General features: G+C 37.9%; 2 protein-coding genes across 3 annotated transcripts; both read left to right on the top strand.

The window, feature by feature from the left end:
• Nucleotides 1–130: 130 nt before the first annotated feature.
• On the top strand, nucleotides 131–22069 carry FRG1 (FSHD region gene 1). Of its 2 annotated transcripts, XR_011032011.1 has the most exons (6): nucleotides 131–272; nucleotides 337–528; nucleotides 586–784; nucleotides 845–1044; nucleotides 1109–1367; nucleotides 21725–22069. XR_011032011.1 is itself a non-coding variant. In XM_068286813.1 (5 exons), exons 1-5 carry the CDS (start codon nucleotides 214–216, stop codon nucleotides 1254–1256), a joined length of 798 nt encoding a protein of 265 aa, XP_068142914.1. In that variant the 5' UTR covers nucleotides 131–213; the 3' UTR covers nucleotides 1257–1626. The 2 variants fall into 2 exon arrangements, 1 of the variants encoding a protein (XP_068142914.1); XM_068286813.1 differs by lacking the exon at nucleotides 21725–22069 and having other exon boundaries at nucleotides 1109–1626.
• Nucleotides 3186–4154, top strand: LOC137574714 (protein FAM8A1-like). Its single transcript, XM_068287118.1, has one exon. The coding sequence runs from the start codon at nucleotides 3186–3188 to the stop codon at nucleotides 4152–4154; it is 969 nt and encodes a 322-aa protein (XP_068143219.1).
• Nucleotides 22070–22109: the final 40 nt, after the last annotated feature.

Genomic DNA, 22109 nt, shown 5'->3' with positions numbered 1-22109 from the left:
GAGAGATCAGCGATTAATGATTAGTGAATTGCTTTTTATTTGTTAGGTGATAATTTACTTTTCAAATCAGCAATTTCTGTTTGAATTTATGGATTTTTTACCAAAAGTTATATGGTCACACTGACCCGCATCGATGAAGTTGTTTGTTGGTCACACTGGTTAAAGTAAATGAATATTTAACACGGTTTTGTAATTTGTTGTACATTTTGTACAATGTCGGACTATGATAACATTCGCATCAAAAAATTGGTCTTGAAGGGCGAAAAGCACAAGTAATATATATAAATTATAAATGTTAAAATCGCATTCCACTTACTTTAAACATCTGTATTATAGAAAAAGCAAGAAACGCAAGAAGGATAAGGAGCACAATGATAAACCAGAGGGCAGTAAAAAATCAAAAGTTAAAATTGATCAGGACGCAGAAGACCATGGCGGTTGGTGGTCAACTAAGGCGGCAGTGGACATTACGGGCACAGTGGCCATAGAGTTTGGTGATCGTTGTTACCTTAGGGCTCTGGACAATGGGTAAAAAATTGTTATTCCACATCAAATCATTAGAATAGCATTTCATCCGTTTTGTAGTTTATTCACTTTGGGAGCACCACATAATCAGGGTGATGGTCCAGATCCTGAAGAGATTTTCACAGCATTTCCCATTAATGAGCAGAAAGTGTCGTTTAAGTCAGGCTATGGCAAGTACTTGAAGATCGAAAAGGATGGAATGATTACAGGTCGATCTGAGGCTGTTGGCAGCATGGAACAATGGGAGCCGGTCTTTGAGGTAGGTCAGTCCGGGAAACCATTCAATATAGAAAACTGCAAATTTAGTTTTTCTTTATAGGGTCGCCGAATGGCTCTACTAGCCGAAACGGGTCACTTTATGTCCATTGATCCCGAAGATGATGCTTGTGTGGCCTTGCGCAAGAAAGTCGGAGAACACGAGGTCTGTGTAGTACGTAGCAATGCAGCACGTAATGTGGTCATCGATGAAGAACCCAAAGAGGAGAAGGGTGATTTAGTGGAGGTTGAAAAGAATTATGTGTACGTATGGACACATGCGAATTGTATTCAATCTGATCTTAATAATTTTGTATTGGTTTCTTAGCAAAAAGTTTCAAAAGTTCCAAGACAAAAGAATGCGAATTAATCAGAATGGCATTAGGGAGCTGGTTGCTGCCAAGGCCGATGGATCTCTACATGAAACTCTATTGGATAGACGCAGTAAAATGAAAGCAGATCGTTATTGCAAATAAGTCGTTGGATGAAAGCAACGTGCACAAACACACACAAAACATATTAACTAATTTTAGTTCTTAAACAAGGAATCCAAAACGTTTCGTACAAATCCGCTACAAAAAATAAAGGTATTTTTATTACCATTAAAATTATAGATATATTGCAAATCTCTGATTCACATTTCAAACATTTATATAAGCCAACAAATCTGAAGACAAATTTGTATCCCATCGTTACGATTCTATTTAGTTTTCAAACGGATTAAGTGACTATCTAGTAATTGAAATCTACGAAATTACCGTTGAGTAACCGTCTGTACTAACATAAGTACTGTTTAAGATAGAATAAGCTAATAATGAAAAGATATAATAAGAGACTTGCATTAGACATTTGAGTTTTTTGCATCTGATTCATTTATGAAGTGAAAAGCTATTAATCATATGCTTTGTAACATTTTGTGATTTGGCTAAAAGGATTTAGTTGGCAATCAGTTGATAGTTTATATTAGCGAATGTCCGGCAAATCTCTTTCACCACCATCGTTGCCGCCGCCACCGCCACCGACGCCGTTATCACCCTCCCTTTGTCATGCTCCTACAGACGGCGGCGCGTCATAACAGACGAACCACCCAAGCCACCCCCTTGATGATGGTCCTCCCATGTTGTTCTTATTACTTTTGTTGTTATTGTTGGTTGTTGGCGGCGGTAAACAACCACCATTTGCTTTCGCTCCAGTTTCTCTCTTCGCTCTCTCTCTCTGTCTCTCTCTCCTCTCTATCTCCTTTGTCTTGCTCACTCACTGCGCACTCCTCACACCCGTGTGTGACAGTGCGCCTTTCGCTTTTAACAGGGTAAACCCTCCTGTCTCCTGTCTAGTGTCTCGTGTCTCATGCTCGTGCTCGTGCTCAATGTTCGTGTGTGTCGTGCGCTCGTGGCTAGTTTCAGTTTGCACTGTGGCTGCAGGATTTAAGTCGCGTGCCTGTCAGTTTGTTGTCGTCGCCGTACGTGGGTGAAAGTCCATTTCAGACTGTCGCATGCCCACTTCCAACTTTCTAATAAAATATATTTGTGGGAAATTTGCCGGCTACGCGTTTCAAATATTTTTTTTAAGAGTGAATCTCAATTGTGCTACTAGTGGTGAAGTGGCACTCGAAAAATTGTCAAAATTCAATTTGTTGATACCATTTGCCAACCAACAACAAAGTGAACACAAAAAAGGTCCTTTATATTGCCATGACGTTCATTTGGCCGGGCAAATTGAAACCATTTTTATAAAGTGTTCTCCAAAATAAATGAATAACTTTTCCTGTTTGAACATTAAGTTTTCGAAAAGAACAAAAAAAGAAAAAACAACAACAAAAGTGGATTTAATTTTGGGTAAGCGATCACACAAATTATAAACAAATCTCCTCGTCCAAACGAAAAAGAAAATCAAAATTTTGTCTGTCTGGCGGTACTTAAACATTATTGTTTAGTTCGGGTGGTGTTCTCAGGATATTCGCCAGCGAATATATTTTGAGGGTGTGTTTTTTGAAATTGCCGCATGGACGGACAGGAGGACAGGTCACAGGTATGGGTTAATCAATTCTCTAGCAAGGATAACTGACTGCAATAAACTGTTTCATTTTTTGTAAGATTTTTGTTTAAACAAAAATGGATTGTGCTAAACCATTGAACTAGTTGCCGGTGTGTAAAATGTCAAACTAAAAAATGTTTTGTTACTAAATTTCGCTACACAATTTCTTTAGTCTTTCATCAGACCTTCGATAAGTAATATACTCGGAAAAAAAAATCTAAAATAAATCCAAAAATCGGGCGAAAAATATTTTAAAAAGTCACAAAATTTTTTCTTTACTTTTTAATTTCTTGTTGTTCTTTCGTTGATTATAACCAGTTTACGTTTTTCAAAAATTTACTATTAAATTATTTTTTTTGTTACGAGAAAAAATGAGTGAACCGGGCGAGAACGATACAACAAGCAACAATTCACCGGATCCTATTGCTGAGGTGGCCAATCCAACACCAGAGATGGACGCAAAGGAAGCCTATTTTGCCAGTCTCCGGGAGTGGGCCAATCAAATGCATATTGCCCGATTTGCAATGCCGATCTGGTATTACCCAGTTTACATCTGGCCGTTGAATATGAATGCAGTGACTCAAAGTCCACAACCACAACCACAACCACATGAAGGTGAATCATTGTCGATGGCGTCGCTTTTGAATGATGCCCGTGAGCCGGTGCCATCTCCGAATTTGAGTACTTTGGGCGGCTATCAGTATGCAGTGGCTCCAATAACAAAACGTTACTTTGCCGAAATAATTGATTTACTCTTCATGCTTTTTATCAAAACCTTCGTGCTGATAATGCTGATAAACTTTTTTGAAATGGAGTTTGGCAGGACGCAGATGCAAAAGGCTCTGGAAGAGGATTTCGGCATGGTCTTAAGGAGCTTTTCGTCAGACGTTTTGATTATTGATTTGATATGTGTAGTAGTATCATGCTTGTTAGAGTCTGTCTGCACTTCAGGCACTCTGGGTCATTTTATTATGAAGATCCGTGTCTTTAAAGTGAAGACTATACTGTATCCGCATGAAGAATATGAGCTGGATATGTTTGATTTTATAAATTTTCAGTATATTCAACCACTGCAGGTTCTGATACTTCCGATCGAGACTCCTGGTGTGATGCGTATGTTTGTCCGTGCCCTTATCAAGTTAATATTATTTCTGACCATATATGAAAGTGTGATATTCGCCAGCATGTTACTTGTGATGGCTGTGGTAATGTTTTGTAATTTCAATCGATGCATTCATGATGTTCTGACGTCAACAATTGTGGTGGAGAGGAAGCGGATCAGTGTCTATCGTCTTCAGACCCCCGTCGTCAGACAACAGTTGAGAAGATGGCGACCCTAAGATGAAAGATGATTTTTAACCTAAATAAAGTCAAAGTCGTCCCAATTGGAAAACCTGTGTAGGCTTCTTCCCTTTCTGGTTTAGGTCGATCTTTAGAATTTGCATCGAAAAGACGTCCCATTGTTTGAATTCTGACTTAAAGCGTTGAAAACCGCCAATTGCCAATGGAAAAATCCTGTAAGATTTGTGTTTTCATTTTGTTGGTTGGCTGGGGAAACATTAAATTGAATTGTACATTTGCTTTGACAGAGCTCAAACGTTTTCCTTTTCAATTTGCCTTTTGTGTTGTCTTTTGTCCATTGTGAAGGCGAAAGAAAGCAGCAAGAAAGTGGGCAGAAAGAGGAAGCGAGAGCAACCAGAGCGGAACAAAGTCACTCAAAAGACAGATTGAAATGGATAATCAGACAAAGAGTTGAAATCTGACAGAATTTTTTCTCTATTCTGTTTTCTTGTACAATTTGTTTGAAAGCCATTTTAGGTTTTTTTTAAAGCCTAAAGTGCAAAAAGGGTTGCCTATTTTGGTTGTTAACAATTTCGTGGTGAAAAAAAAAAATGGGGAAAATAGGCTATTAAAGAAAATCCCTTGTAATGGTTTCGATAGACTCAGATTTATCATACTAACACTTGAAATTCAAAATCACAACACGCTGACAATCTACCTGTAGGTGAATGTGGATTATTTATGTGCTTATGCTGCAACTCGACTATCTCTAACTTCATCTGTCGCTGTCGCTGTCTCTGTCCTGGTTCTGGTTCTGGTTCTAGTTCTAGTCCTCGTACCGGGTCAGCACATTCGTTTTATCCTAAAAACATCAGTAGAAAGAGAGAAGAGCATATGCAATTTGTACCCTGTGGGGATACCATCCATCCACCTGGTATGAAAACAAAGTGAAGTGAAAAACGTAATGAATGAGCGTCTGTCCAAGGACCAGGACCAGGACCAGGTAACGGTAACGATTGGAGTGCGCAGACTTCCGTGAGGGTGGCCCTCGTATTCACAAATATATACTACCCCCAAAATAAACCCCTATAGGGTGTGTGAGTGTGAGTGTGTGTTGGCTTGAACATATGGCGAGTGGGAAGAAAAGAGTATAACTCTAACTTTACTTTATTGTTTGGTTCCCTATTTCCTTCACATTTTCTCACTTGGACTTAATGCGGGGTTAATAGCCATCCTCATTCGTGCACGAAGGAAGGCTACCAATCGAGCAACAGTCAAAAGGTCCCACATTTTGAATTTTTATAAGATTATTTTGGATTTTCAAAAGTGTTAACTATATTTTCCACACCAGCGCCCCAGTCCCAGTCAGCTCAGACACCAGACAGACAGCCACATCTACCGATTCATCCACATGCACGCACACACACACACACACACAAACACACACAGAGCTGGGAGAAGAAAAAAAAATTGCTGGGTTTCAGTTGAAAATGCGCCGTATTTTTCCTATCCTTGTGCAATACTCTACTTTATATACGTATGTATATTGCACGGGGGGATGAAAAGGTTTGGTGGCATTGGTTGGTGGTTTGTGCCACGATATAAACAGCTGATGGCCAAAAAATGTTTTACATCCAGACCAGTACACGACACCCCTACTCCCATTCCATATTCCCGCTCACACGCCTCACCACCCCACCCACCCTCTCTGGCAACCATTCTTGCCCTTACAATGCAAACCACTCTATCGTTGGCATTTTTATGTCCGGGGTAACTTACTCATACACCGATAAGCAAGTTTTAAAGCAATTGTCCTCTCCTGTCTTCGCTCTCTTTCCCTTTCTGTCTCTCCCCCCCATTTTTGGTATCTTTGTGTACTTTTTAACCATGGTTTCTTTTCCTTTGTGTTTTATTTAATAGGTCTTTAAAGGAAAAATGAGTTGCTAAAATATTAAAAAGAGATAATTATCTTAATTATATTATGTTGAAAGGGAAACCAAGCAATGGGAAACCGGGAAATTAGGTAGAAGCTGTTAAGATTATAAAAATGAAAACAAAACAAGAAAAAGACGAAACCCGCAATGCTAGCCTCAATTCCATTAACTTAATTTAATATTACCTTCAACTGCTCCAACAAAAGAAGTCACAAACTCTAATTACATGAGAAAATTTGTTCAATTTTGAACAAAACTAGAAAATTGATAATAAAAAAATATATAAATTTTCATGAAATATCATAAAAATCGATTTAGATCGCTGAAGAAGAGCAAGATCAAAAATAATAGCCTACTTAATGGGGTTGGGGATTCCCCCCGCGTATACATATACATAAACATAGATGACATTTCGTTGCATACTTATGGGTATAAGAAATACATTTCTTTCTATAATTTAATAGACGCTTTGCTCTGTCTATGAATAAATTTTTGGTTAAACAAATTTCTATAATTAATGCTTCTGCACACACACACACACACACACCCTATAGGTGTTTATTTTGGGGGTAGTATATATTTGTGAATACGAACCCCGACATAGGTGGAGTTTCCCCCCGATGAAGCAATACTGCAAGGTAGTTCCGTCGGGGATAATGGAAACGATTGTGGATAACGAATAATTTTTTTTACACACACAAAGAATGTAATCAACGCAAAATGTTTGGATATTTATCTATAAGAAATTTTTTGGCCAGAGGGCAATTTCTATTTTCACTGTTGCCAGATGCTGCTGATGCTTTCTCTTCCTTTGCGTGGCGTTTCGTCCATGCCAATGGCGGCCACTCATAATTATGGCAAATGACTGAGAATGAATCTAATTTGAATAAAAATTGGACTCATTTATGTGCAACAACACGAAGTTGTTGCGCGTCCACGTCTGGAACTGGGCATAGACCTGTGCACAGGTGAAGCAAAATATTATACGTATGTGTGTGTGTGTGTGTATGTGTGTGTATGTGTCACAAGGATGATGGCACCTTAGAAACACATGCTTAGGCCTGAGTGTGTTTTGTAGGCACGAGGGGGGGAGACCTGGTAACCACCATTCCAATTTTCCTCCAAGCTCATAAACAAAATGCCGTAAAAAAAAAAAGAAACGAAAGAAAAAACGAAACAAGAAAATTGTTTTGGGGGTGTTTGTGGCGCTTGGCGCTTAAGACTGACTTATGACGCCCTCCATTCCATCCCCCGCTTAACTTTGCCCGTTCACATCCCGGAAGCGGAAGCATAATGAGAGGAGTCATTGGAGGTGCTATCATCCTTCCTTTCTCCCCATCTCATCGTCGTTTGACTCTCTTATTAAAAGGGGAGAGATGCTGACTTCGATTTATGTCTGGCACGCGCCGACAGCCACCAAAAAGTAAATGAAATTTGAATTTTCTGCTTGTTTTTTTTTTTTGCTTCTTTCATTTTTATTACGAAATATTTTATTTTATTTAATCGTACGGCTGTTGAATGCCGAACGTGTGTGTGTGGGTGGCAGAGTGAACTCTGTCAAAGGTAAATTTTTTGGATTTCTTGTGGATTGTTTGATGGTGGGGAAGGGGGAAACGATGTTAGTAATGAGGTGTTTTTATATGTCATGTGGATTGTCTTCGGTTGTCTTGTTGTCAGCACATTTCTGTCTCTTGATTATTTGTTTTTTGTTATACACAAGTACATATGTATAAATTTAAAATAAATAAGCATACATACATGAAGTTGGGATATTTGTTTTGCTTGAATAACTTGAAATAAGCAAGGCTAGCATTGTACAACAATTTAAAAATTCATTTCTAAAAAATCTGATGATTTTTACACATTTGTCTTGCAAAGAACAAGAACTTCAAGAATTGAGCAATTTCCTTAAAATTTCTTTAAAATCTTTATACAATTAGCTAGAATGGAAAGAATGGACCTATCAGTTGAGAGCCATTCTGTTAGCAAACTGTTTAATTTGACATTTATTTTTATGGCTTTCGCTTAAGTTTTCACACTAAATTGATGTTAATGAAAATTTAAATATTTAAATGTTATTACCCATTGACTTTATTATAGAAAAATGCTTTTAACGTTTAATATAATTTCGAAAGAGAAAGAGTCAAAGTCACAACTTGTGCAATTAAATTTAACTGACAGCAAATTTTCATATTCCTTCTCTCTCTCCCGTAAATGAATACTGCTCGACTATGAAATACCCATCTAATTTAAGCGAAATGCAAATCAGGAACTCTCTTTCCGTCTCTCTCTCTCTCTCCCTCCTGTAACAATAAATGACCCCAAACTATCTGAAATTTGATTTAAAGCAAACTAAAGTTCGTTTGCCATAGGTAAATACCAAGACGTTGCCAAGAAGGTATATGCAACCGCATCACTCTGAAGTTCTGCTTCTGTTTGTGTTTATGCAACTTTCTCTGACTTGCATTCACTCTCTCTTTCCCTTGGTAATGTTCTTATTCTCAGTCTGCACGTAAAATACATTTAAATGGCAAAAGTTAAAATTACAATTAAACATAGAAAGTACAGTCAGCCGGTCTTGCCAGTTGTGGACTGAGGGGCACCCACTGACGACAACACCAACACCAACACCAACAACGAAGCCGTCTAAAAAGTTGAGCCCAGTCGTTGGTTGTGTTGTTACTCGATATCCTTTATACCAAACCGACTGCAGCAAGGAAATGAAAATGGAAATGGCCAACTGCACTCCGTTGCTCTGCTTTTGGGTCTGCTCTTGCGAAATGCAAACAACTTACCGAACGAAGCCCTATGAAATGCGTTAAGCAAAGTAAATTGTTGGCTTAACAAATTGCTAATCCACTTCCACTTGGCGATGTGGAAGTCGAGAGCACTGAAAGTTCACCAAGTCCATATATATGCTGCCACACTCTACCTACTGCAAAAAATAAAAAAGAAGAATCCCTCTCTCCAGAGAGATTGCTGCACTGGTAAAGTGACTGTGAACTGGTTTGAGCTTAATACAAATGCATGTTAAATGATGATAGTTGTGATTAACTTTCAGTAAATTAAATACTCATTATCATAAGCCAATTGAAATGCATTTTAATTGCTCTTTCTGCATAATGCAAGAAATTTTCTGCACAATGATAGAAATTAGTAAGCAAGAGTCTCTTAATTCTAGTCTAGGAAATTGAATAAATTCTATAATTTGTTCCCCACTTTCTTAAATATTTACCAGCAAGAATCGCATGATTCATTAAATGAGTTTTCGACTTTTAAATATTGTTCTTACACTTATATTTTTAAGTTTACAGTAAGCACAAAACCTTAAATTCTAATTGGCTGATTATCTATGACTTAAACCACTTTAAAATCAAAACTTTCATCTTTACATTAAAAACCTAAAATATTCCTGTGATTTGTCATAATTTTTGCTAAATTTTTGGATGTCAGTCTTAGTTAAGTTTATGTTCTTGAAAAAATTGTATTAATCAAGTCAACCTGAAAGTCAGATTTCCAGATAGGGGAATCCTTTTATGTTAGTTTTAAGCTCATTGTGTGACACACTTTTGTAAATTTACATGAAGGGAGAAAAAAGGAGAAAGATAGAGAGAGAGAGAGAACTTTGCACTTGACTGCAAACTAACTTACTTTCTGCAAACTTAAATTCAAATAATTTTAGTTTAATTGTGCATTTCTTTTCTAAAGAACTTTGTTTTTACAACTTATTTCAAGGTTTTAGCTATGCATAGGGGCTAAAAATACAAGAAAAAAAGGTCATTTCGTTTAGCTATAAAGAAAATTAGTTAAAAATTAATTAAAAAGATTTTTGCCACAACTTACTAAGCGTTAGCTTGGTTGCTTGCGCTTTGTGCTGCTGCTGCTGCCGTCGGAACGAAAGTTGGGATAATCATGGCAACCACCAGGCAGCAGGCAGCAGCACCAGCACCAGCAAGAACCTCATGTCGCACCACCCATTCCCATTCAGCCATCCATCTGAACCATCTCAGCCATCCTTCCGTCCGTCTGTCTACCCGTCACTCGTCAAGTGAGTCTGAGCCATGGCTTGGGTAAAGAATTCTGTACACTTTTTAATAGTTCTCAGTTTGGCCAACCACAGAAATAGTTGTGTGTTGCTGTTTTAAATACTTTTTAGCTTGTTCTTCCTTTCTTCCTTGGCACCCGTTCGCCCACCATTTAAGGCGAATGCAAAATGGAAATTACATAGCAAAAGGTAATCCTGGAAAAACTCCTGTTTCCTTGCTGCTGTTCCTGTGTAAAGTGTGTGTTGCCATTTTAGTAGTACTCACATGGAATGTGTGTGAAATGCATTAATCCGCCATTTTGATTTTGTATAGAAATAAAATCTAAAAAAAAACTTAATCACAATGTTCATGTGAGAAAAGAGAAGGATGAAAAGCGTATAAAAATTAATTGAAGTGCTACTCTACACACACACACACACACACATACACGAAAAGGAAATGAGGAAACTCATTTAAACTTTTGCATAAAAAACACCTTACAAAAAACTTTGTTTATTTGTGTTTCTTACATTAATTTTATACAGTATATGTACATACCTACTCATATATACTCATATACAGCATGTAATAGTAGTTGTAATATTCATCCAACTGATTCACTTACCATTCATGTTCTTAACATGCAATAATAATTTTAGAGTAGCAACAGAGAAGAAACAAATAACAAATTTTGAAGCTTCAATCTCATTATCGTAATGGAAGTTTTTGGGGCCATTTTGTATGGGGATGCTCTATAGCATGTTGTGGTTGTGTGAGTGTCGAGGAGGGGGTGAGGAGTTGTGCGCATTCCATTAATCATGGCCAAAGGCATTATAACAGCTCGCAGGACCAAAACCATGAAACATAACCACAAAATCAACAACAAATGAGGCGAAAGGCAAATGCGCAATTCATGGGCTCGTTTTAAATTTCAATCCTTGAGCATTTTTCATTGGAGATTTTGTGTGAAGGAGTGGGCAAAGTGAAGAGGAAACAAAAACAAACCGTTATCGAGGAATTAATTCTCAAAAACCGTTTATCGTTTAAGTTGACGTTGTGAATTTATGTTTAGGACATTAAAGCCGAAAAGACGTTTGGGTAATTATGAGTGGATATAGGCAAACTGACACACACACACAGACACACACAAACCACCCACACACTCGTATATCATGAGACATTGAGAAATGGTTGAGTTAACATTATCCTGGGGTAATTCAATTGAATTGCTCCCTTTGCTTTGTCGACCAAAAGTAAATTATTGCTCTTTCACACTACAAAATTGTCGTCGAATGAATTATATATACATAAGTATTTTTTTTTGAAAAAAGCAAAATGCCAAGAATAGTAAATTAGATTAGAAGTTTTCTCTCTTCATTCATAAGAATGGTGGAAAATTGTCCTTAGTTGTGAATGGGATTAACGGTTAGTTGGTTTCTTGGTATAACTTGATCCCTGATCCCATTAGTATTTTAACTATTGGCTCTCTTTAAAAAAAAAACTTTTACATTTTTCATTCAACTCTTAACAAATCACTAACTTTTGTTTCTTTTAACCAATTTCTTGATCATTTTTCTAATTATTATAAAAAGTGGCTAAGTCTTTAAGGCCTCATTTAAGTTATGAATAAACTAACAATAAGATGCTGTGTTTTAAATAAAACTCTCCAATTGCCAATATTTATGGTCAGAAGGTGTGAATTATGAAAATTTACGGCATTTGTGGACCTAAATGTTACCATTTTGATACTATTAGGTGCAAACAAAATTTAATCTTGACCCAAATATATATTCACAAATATGTACATATACATATATACAAACATATGTATGTGTGCATTTGGAGTGTAGCTAAATCTATTTATTCGTGTTCATTTTGTATCTCGAGGGCTGTGACTGTGATTGCCAGGCACGTATTTGGACGGGTGTAGGCCCAAGGGGCTGCAAATTGTTCAAAAGTTTTTAAAATAAAAATAAAATCTGGACCACATTTTCCTGACTTCTTTTGTTTTGATTTTGGCCTGGTGTTTGTCGAACTGTAACAACAACAACAACAAATCGTTGCCCAAAGGTTTTTATTGTCATTTTGAACGGCTCCAGGGTAATAGCCCTCCCAACCAAATCTGGTCCTGATGATTGCGTATTTGTTCAAGTGGCCCCAACATGCATTTCGTATGTATTTGCTTTTGTTCGTGCCAATGGGTTATTTGTGGTTACAAACAATAGCAAGTTTTGCAGTAATTATTGTTATTTGCTTTATCATTTTTGCCTTGCCAAAGCAAAAACATACATGCATATTCCTCCGCACATTTTATGGCCAGACACTTTACCCAGTAAATGGCCAAATGGGAGTTAATTGAATTGCGTATCATAAGTACATACATATGCTTATAGCATATAAATATCTGTCAATTCATGGTCTCTCCAACTTCCTATACATTAGAAACTTTTTCTTTTCTCGTCCTCATTTGTTTTTTCTTTTTGCAATTTTCTTTTGTATACTTTTCTCTTTGGCTGTCAGTTTGCTTTGGCGCCCGAATGACTGTGATAAAAATTGACAAATCAACTTCCAGCTGTTTTGGCGTCGAACGGCAATACAGATACACACACACTCACACACACTGGCACTCGCAGAGTTAAACAAACACACACACACACACACATTCTCTCCAGCACATAGTAAAAGCATCCGTCTGACTTGATCCTTGATGCTCCACGGGATTTAATGTAATCGTTATGCAAATATGAAATATTTTTGCCAACATTTTTTTCCCCAACACTTCCGACAATCAACTTCACTGATTTCTTATTTTCCCAGCATAAACCCGCATAACTCACCCTAAAACGGTTTGTTCAGTTTAAATGCCCTTCCTAAAAATGTGAAGTATGGTAACTTTTATCTGGCGATTGTTATTCTTCTGTTCTGCCATTTGTCAATGTATACTGAATTCTTCTTGTATTAATTGCCATAACTGTGGATACCACTTCACTGGGTAGAGTCAGGCATTGCTCTCATTAACATTGCTGGATTCACTCCCACACACAGAAATTGAGAGAAAAGCATTCTCACTTGCTTAATTTCTTACTCTCTCGCTCATGTGAAGACGTGACAAAGTGATCACAATACAGTTTCTTTTTATATGCGTCTAAGCAGATGCTCCCTTTCTCTCATTACGCGGCTGCTCCTTCTGATACTCACGCTACTGCTCCCAATGCTGCTACCGCTCCCTCTGCTGCTACTGCTCTCCCCCTCTCCCTCCCACACTCTTATTGCAAACATTTACCGGTGCAGTTTCTTTATGTTTATCGTAAAGAGCAGAAAGAAATGAGAGAGCAGCACTCTCAAATGCTTAAATTCTTAAACTTGCAACTCCTTTAAAAATCTTCAATTACTTTTTCGAGTTATTTTGCAGAATCTTTAGAGGATATGTTCGTTTACAGACTTCATCTGATGGGTTCATCCCTTAAAGCGAAAGGGTATTTATATGTCGGCATCATCGCTGCTTGCGTCTGGCCCTTTTGGTTTTTGCTGATTTCGGGGTTTGTTTATCGGCTTCATTGTCTGATATGTGCGTGCGTTTGGGTGTGAGTGCGTATGTGTGTGTGTGTGTGTGTGGTGGGAGCGGATTGAATCCAAGAAATGAGAACATTATGAATTTGGGTCAAATCTAAATTGATGGCAATTTTCGTTTTTCCTTGCTGTTTTTTTTTTTTTTTTGTGTGTTTTTGGCATTGCGCTGTAAGATAAACAAACATAAATTGTAATTATACTTTGAGGTTTTCATATCGCCAAATTCTTTTTATTTTTGGGGGGTGGTGAGCGAGACGCACATTACAATTGCAGCCATTGATTGCTCAGGGATTGATAAGATATAAAACAAATTTATGAGATTTTAAAATCATAAAAAAAATCAATTCTATTAAATTTTACCAACTCATTCCCAGTTTGTCCTTTTGAAGCTCCGCTTATCAGAGCTTATCAGACTCGGGCATTAGAGAGTAGTGATTTTTGCAATTCGATAGTTAAGATTTCTTGACAAGTTTTCCACTGATCTTTATAATATGGTCTGAACGAAAGCTTTGCTTGACATGAACAAAGTTTGGGAATAAAAAGTGCATTTTTGGTTTAAAACGTTTGATTTTTTGAGTCAAAATTATGAATATTCAATGATGTCTCGACCCCCACGAGAAATCTTACATGAACTTTCTTACATGAACTTTCAATTATATTGTATGAACATTTTTTACACAAATACTCATTAAGGAGTTTGTTTTCTCCATATTATAAACCTGTTCATTCATATTTGCTTGTTCTCGTTGTTCGAGTTTTTTAAATCCATTCAATACCTTTATAAATTTTACATTTAGTCTGAACTTCAGGTTTTGGTAAACTGTTAAAGTCACCAGTTACTTTACACATTATTCCTAAACAAATGCTTTGTCTGTCTGTGCCATTGAGCTATAGATTGCACTTTTACGATCAATTTCAACTGCAGTTTAACAAATTGCTCAGCGGGTGGAAATCGAAACCCAGAGGGTAGAATGGAAAATTGAAAATTTTCGGTCATATTTGGTAAGGGGGCGGGGGGACTGTAGTGGAAACTCGCGCCCATATCTGGCGTTGCCTTCACCTCCACGGCTGCTTAACAATGGCATTGCAGTTTTGTGCCAGACCCTCATCAGGATTATCGATGTTCAATGGGCAAGTGGACAGCAAGTGGGAGGAGGAAGAGAGGGGGAGACATCAAAATACTATTAACTGCACGAAACGGAGGCGGTGCACTGATGTGGTCCCTTCAATGCGCCATTATCCTGCTGATGAGGCTGACCATTGACCAGCGCGAGGCATCCCATCGTTGCCATTGCTTACTAATTCGCCCAGCATGTTCTAACTGTTAGGCCGGGAAAATTGTCACAGCATGGAAAATCAAAGCGATTGCGGCGGAGAATTATCGGCCTTACGTTCAACACTATCCACTCTCTCTCCCTTTGCTTTTCCTGATCCACCCGCACCCTCTGGACTTTGCTGTTCGCACTACCTAACTACTCGCCCTTCTCCTTCGCCCTATGCTCTTTGGTTGTGCTAAGGGCCAGTGTGAGCGAAAGACAAAATGTCAATGCCCCTGTCTGTGTTTCTGCCTTTCTATTTTCCTACTTTTTCCACCCTCGCACCCTGGGTCCTTCATTCTCTTGTTGCCTATATCCTGTGCTACCCCATCGGTAAGTGTGTGTGTGTGGGTGGGTGTATGTATGTGTCTGTGCTTGTTATTCATTATCCTTTCAGCTTCGACTTTTGCCCATTTTTATGCAACATTTTTCCCAAAAACTCCCACAACTTTTCGGTGGTGACTTTTCACGACGATGACTATGACGACTACAACGATTTCGCACAACTTAAAAAATTGTGTGCAAAAAAATTCGCAAACGCACACACAAAGGGAGTCATTGAGAAGGCAGAGCAGGAGGTGAGGCAATGGCGCGGGGTCAAAGTGAAGAAGGGACAAAACGAAACGCTCGGTTTGAATATTCAAACATTTACACGCTCTGTTTACTGTTAATCAGTGGACATGGGGCAAAAGGGATTCAGCTGAGTTTGCACTTAAATGTCCATTTCCTTGCTTGCATTCTGTGGTAACCTTTTCACATTGTACCTCACAATATTTTTACAAAATGTTGTTTGAGGTTTTACAAATTGCCTTAAAAAGCTTGAACCCCATTTCAGGTGGAGATGAAGCATACACCCACACACTCATACACTAACACACACACTCATACATGTGTATGTGCAGTTGCTTGTGAAAATGTAATTAATTTGTTACCTTTTAAGTGAAAATTGTTGTAAAATTTGTGAATTATGTTTTCTGTTTTGCTTCATTTAATTGACATTCGCTGTGGCATCGCCGAATTCATTGTTCAGTCCTTAAGGACATACATATTGTCCTGCATATTGTCATTGCAATTTAATTGATTTGTGTGCCATTGTGTCAATGTGTTATCTTAATTGTGCATACAGAGAAAACATTTCAGGAAGACAAATGAAAACAGTCTGAATGTCATTCCATTAGATAGATTTAATTTGATATAGACTTTTCTCCTTTTCACATAAAAAATTTTGTAAAGAAAATTACTTTATTTAATTTGATTTCAGATTACCTTTTAAATAAGGCTAAAAGTCAGTTTTTGGTCTCTTATTGAAGGAAAACCAAGTTGAAGAAAACAGAGCTCACCTGGGTTGGCCACATTCTTTAAGGCGTTTCCAACATGAAATGTTGTTTAGTTTGGTTTATTTAGTTTTCTTGAATAACTTTTAATTAAAAAGGCTTGAGGTTATTTTTTAGAGCAACCCAAAAACTAGAATTCTTAAGTTGCTCCATCAGAAAGAGAACAACTTTAAGATTTTCATTCATTTTGATAGATTTATGTTTAATAGATAGAATATGTCAACAAAATTGTTATAATTGACCAAATTTGGGTATAAAATCTAATTTTTGGCTTTAATGTGAAAGTCATAAACTTTGCAATCTTAGTCTCCTATTTTGTGGGCTCTTGTGGATGTACCTTAAAAAGCAATCTCCGCTGTGTTTTTACTTTTTTTTTTAGATGACTTTATAAATATGCTGACCTGACCTGAGCTGGCGACAGCTGCAGCAACAGCAAGCAAAAGCGGTAGCAAAAAGAAGGGCGGTTGGTCTCACAGTGTCCTCAAAACGCACAAAAAAGCAAAAGAGAAAAAAAATACACACAGAAACTGAAACAGAAAATAGAAAGAGAAAAACAAGCAACAAACAAAACGGGTAGTAGATCTAAGGGATAGTGACGGGGTGAGAGATGGCGGACAAGAAGATTTTCCATGCTGTCGTTGGTTGCACTTGACATCAAAACCACAAAAACCATAATGACTGTGACAACGGCAACGACAACGGCAACGGAGGCAACACAACAGAGGCGATAGAAACTATAGTGGACCCAAAGTAGGAGTAACCCAAACAGATGTTATGCAGAGCTGTTAATTCAGCAGAATGAAAGGATATAACATTATTGCGTATACGCCATGCATCCAGCCTCCAGCCTTCAGCCTTCAGCCTCCACAATCTGGGTGGATAACAAAAAAAATTAAAGCTAGATTTAAAATTCCTATTGGCATTATGTTTTGTCAACTGAATGCATACACAAAAAACTCTATGGAAAAAGAATCTGTATGTGTGAATGGCTGCTTATACATATGAAATTGACGTACCTTCAATTTGTCACTTCATGGTGAAATTATCAACAACATTTTCCTGCAGGCCACCCTCGACCCCCCACTCGTTTATATGCTGTTTGCTCTGCCATTCCTCCTCCTCCTGGTTGGCTTCACCTTTTATGTACGCTGTATTGCATTTTCCACAACAATAAACTCAACCGCAAGTTGCGTGCCCAGTGCAATTGACATTGACGGTGGCGCCGTACAGGAGAGACTACAACAACCAGCCGCAACCTTTTCACTTCTAGCAACTCTTTCATCATAACTAAGGGTTTTACTTCCTGGCAAATACATGCATGCATTTATATCGGGGTACATATATGTACCAACATACAAATATGTATGTATGTATGTTCATATAGTCGGTTTATATGAAAAGCTAAAAAGTAAGCAAAATGTATGCATATTAAAAAAGAATGGAAAGGAAGGCAAGTTCTTGCCTGACAGCGGATAAGGTACATTTGCCGTAGCATTCCGCGACTTTACTGGCAGGAGGCATAAAGGTGTGATGAATGTAATGCCATTTCGATGCACACACACACACACACAAACCTGTATATAGCATTATATATGTATTTACTCAGACAGTTAAAAGAATGGGAGAGATTGGAGTGTGCTAAGTATACACTTAAAAAACAAGCATTTAAAAGTAAATTAATACCTTAAAAAAGGAAACCTTTTGTGCAATAAGCCCTCTTCAGCTTATATTAAATACACACACCATAATCGAAAAGGTTTATTAAGAGCAATTTTCTTTGCTTAGACTTTGAATGGAAACGTTTTTGTAGGAAAGACAATTGGAAAATCTTTTTGTCGAGTGTAATTCGCCCTTACATTGGAAGCGTAATCGAAGTGGTTAATCCGAAGCAATGTTGTCTCTAGTGATGTAAAATGAGTTACGTTTGCCCCCTCAAGTATGCAATAAGCAAAAATATAATTGGATTCTTGGGTAACCGGAAAACTATTAGATCATTTTTTTGTTCCATTTCACATGCAGAGATCAGCCACTGATCCTGAATAGTAAAGGATGTGGGATTCAAATGTGAATACTAAAAGAAAGATTGTTAGTTCTTCCTAGCTCATTTTGTTGAGTGTAGTTTGCCCTAGGGTCGCTAGACACCGTCACATTGAAGTTCCATATAAGCCACAATGGAACGGGACCGAGCAGGAGAGAACAGGACACGACAGAACGAGGCAGGGCATGACGGGGGGAACAACTCCAACTGTTTGCCCCCTAGGCAAATGGTTGAATTGCATGCAAGTGGACGACGCCGTTGCCGTCTCACCGCAGTAAGTGCTACTTAATAATTGACGACCCCGAAACGTTGGCACTGCCATAAACTTTGTCGGTAGCCAGGAACCAGGACCAAGACCAAGACCAGACTCAGTTTCTGCGTCTGATTCTGACTTCATTTTAATAAACGTCTGCGACGTCTGCACAGGAAACTTAGACTGACTAAACTAGAGACCACAAACTAAGACAGAATGGCAGGCTGGCAGGCTGGCTGAATGGCTGGATGGCAGCAGCAGCTTAGTAAAGTCTTAAGTGCGGTGGGTGTGAATATGTGGGCGTGTTGGCATGTCGGCATCCGCCTTCAGTCTGCTCCTAAACTGTGCACTTAAATCAGTCAGCAACATCTACATTGTCAGTGGATGTGCACCGCCTTCTCTTGTCGTCGCCCATTTAGTAGGAGGAGGGGAAACTAGCTTTGCCCTTAAGGCAAGTGTCATTCCTTGTGGCTGACTTGTCTTTACCTTTAACTCTCCCACTCTCCCACTCCCCCCACCCCTTCTCTTACAGTCTCTCACTCTGTCACTCTACCTTGCCAGTAAGGTAAAGTCCCATCTAATTGCCATTGTAATTTCAGAATTGTCCTCTGACTGTGTGCATTCAACTGAAGCCTTATCAATGACGCTTCGTTTGTTTCAGCTTGAGTACACAATTTCGTTAGCTTATTAAATAAGCTCTTTCAATCCACCTCTACACCTCTTCCAAACAAAAAAAAAAAAAAAAAAAAAAAAATGGATTCACATATGCTAATTAATGTGAGTAGAATTGATCAACTGACAAACTAATTAGTTAATTTTCAAGTAAGTAAGCACCTCCTTGAAGCAAACATTGTTCACCCACACGACAAACGAAAAGTTATTGTATATTTTTAGGGCCCCAATTCAGCATAAAAGAAAACTACATAGATTCATGTTTGCATTCAGTACACATTATTCCATTTCCTATGGCAATTCAGTTTCTAATTCAGTACTTGCCAATTTTCTGAGCAATTTTCTATACATTTGAAAACCGACAAAGCCTTTAATTTATGTGAATTCGGAAATGGGGACACTTTTAATTGAAATTAAATTCCTTTCCCATTTGCCATGTTTCCCCAAAAAAACCAGCTTAGCAAAAACTTCAATTTACAGAGATTTCCTGTGCAGTTAGTTTTATTTGTTGGCCACGTTTTTGGGCAACCAACTGTTGTGTCCCTGTCGCCTTAAATTACAAAAAGTGTTTGCCAAAACTATGCCATACGTGTGTGTTGATGTTGATGTCGATGTGGACGTGGGCTAACTCATTAGCGGCCAACCAACTCAACTCAAAGTGGCCCAAAGGCTGAATCGGTGTGATCCTTGCACGTTTTGTAATTAAAGTTATCACGATTGGATGTAGGTGGGCATGGAAATGGTTTGCTATAGGATGGGCCAAGAGAGACGTCTGCACGCAATGACGGCGGCAGATTTCGCTAATGACAAACACACAGAATATACATATATACCTATATATATATATATATACACATAGGTATGAGTATTCACGAATGTTTGTTGGGGTTGATGGGCAAGGGCAGTTGGTTATTAAGACTCATGGTTGAAAAACTAAAGGAAAAACGTTGAAAATAAGAGAAGAAGAAAAACTAACAGCAAAATGCACAGCATAACTTCCGTTGAGGATACCAAAAAACAAAAATGAGGATGAAAAAAAAAACCTAAAATAAACATGTTGAGGCTGTCAGCAGCTAGTTCCGTGTGTGTGTGTGTGTGTGTGTGTGTGTGTGCGGTGTGTGTCAGCTGGTGATGTATTGCCTCACCTGGGGTTGCTCTAATGTTTTCATCTAGATTGTATAATTATGTGTATGGGCTCCTGAAGTGGTGCAGGGGTGTCTAATTCTCCATTCACCCTGCCCTCCATTCCCCACCACAAAACGAAAACAAGAAAAAGAAGAAAAAAAAACCCATCCACAAATTTAAGCACAAAATTATACAGATGACGCAGTTTATTTTTAATGAAACAAAATTTGGAATTGAACGCCATAACTTTTCTTGTTTGCCTTTTGTGTCTGCAATTGAAGGGAGACACGTAGTGGGTGTATTGTTGTTTTTGGGTCAAAAACAGACAATTCACTTGCTTTTATTAATAGTTTTCCCTTTGCCAAAAACATTTGCCAATAATCAACAATATCCAAGTTCTATGTAAAAAGAACAACTGAAGCGAAATTTGTACAAAATCATCTTAAAAATGTTATTTTTGACAATAAAATTTATAACAGATTCTGTGTTTCTGGCCAAGACTTTAATATTTCTCTACCTCCCATTGAAATTAATGTTGAAATGAAATGTCTGAGTCTCTCTTGTTCCCAAGTTGAAAGATATAGGGATCTAATAATCTGTTTAGAGCAAACTCTTTTCTTTTTTCTTTCGATTTTTTATTGTTTCATTGTTGGTTGTTTATTTTATTGGTTCGGCTTTTGGTCTATAACTTTTGCCAAACAACAACAACAACAACAACAGAAAGGAGAGAAAAATTGTATTGAATTGTGAAAATAATCGCCATAAAAATGTTTTGTGCACGACTTGTAATTGGTTTAAGAATTTATGAGGGTTGATTGTACTATGTATATTCGATTCTGTTTTTTTTTTATATTTTTTTTCGTCCCCCCCTTCTAGCCATACCTCTTCTCCGTTTTTGTCGGGTTTTTGTTTCTTGCAAGACACACAACAAGCCCAAACACATTGTGTATTGGACATGTATATTTTATGGGGGTAGTAAGGTATACCAAAAGTGTAGACGTGGGGAGGGGAGGTTGAAGTGAAAAGTTGTTGGTAAAAACATATAGGAAATAACAAAGATTATTTATAATGGCCTTTATTTAAGCATTTTAATTGATTAAATAAATATATACATTTGATATATGTTTTTTTTTGCAGTGTTACAAGTCAATCAATTATTTTGATAGCCATTCATAGTTTCATCAATATTGAATATCGTTTACAAGTTTTCATTCATTCAACATGGCTCTTAAAGCATTCAAATTTTGTGGTTTTGAGTTTTCTGTTTTGTTTTTGGTTTCATTTTTGAATAAATTGCGCATAAATTTAAGGATATAAATGTTGTTATCAGTTTGCTAAGTTGAAACTTTTTCGATTTTACAGAAATGCGATTTCCATTCCGTCTACTGCTTCTCCATCCGCTCAAATAGATGAGTATAACCCATATGGCCATGTTATTGACATTTCTGGAGTAAGGTAATCTCTCTCCCTCATTCTCTCTCTCTGGGTCGCTGTCTCTGTTGTGGAGGGGCACAACGCTCCATTTGTTGCCTCAGCCATGTTAGCAGCAACAATGGGAAAAGCAACAGCAATGGCAGCAGCAGGAACATCTCAATTGGTTTTACTCAGGCGCCATTTGCAATAGAAAGGACACGCGAAACAAGGAGACCAAAGAGGAAGACCAAAAAGGGTAAAGAGAAGACAAGCCTCTTGGAATAGAACGAAAAAGGAAAGAAAAGTAAAGGCAACAGCAAAGGCAACGGCAATC

Source organism: Drosophila tropicalis, unplaced genomic scaffold, assembly GCF_018151085.1.
Source record: "Drosophila tropicalis isolate 14030-0801.00 unplaced genomic scaffold, ASM1815108v1 contig_463, whole genome shotgun sequence".
NCBI lineage: Eukaryota > Metazoa > Arthropoda > Insecta > Diptera > Drosophilidae > Drosophila > Drosophila tropicalis.
Note: the sequence above shows the minus strand (reverse complement) of the source record. Positions and strands in the feature narration are given on the sequence as shown.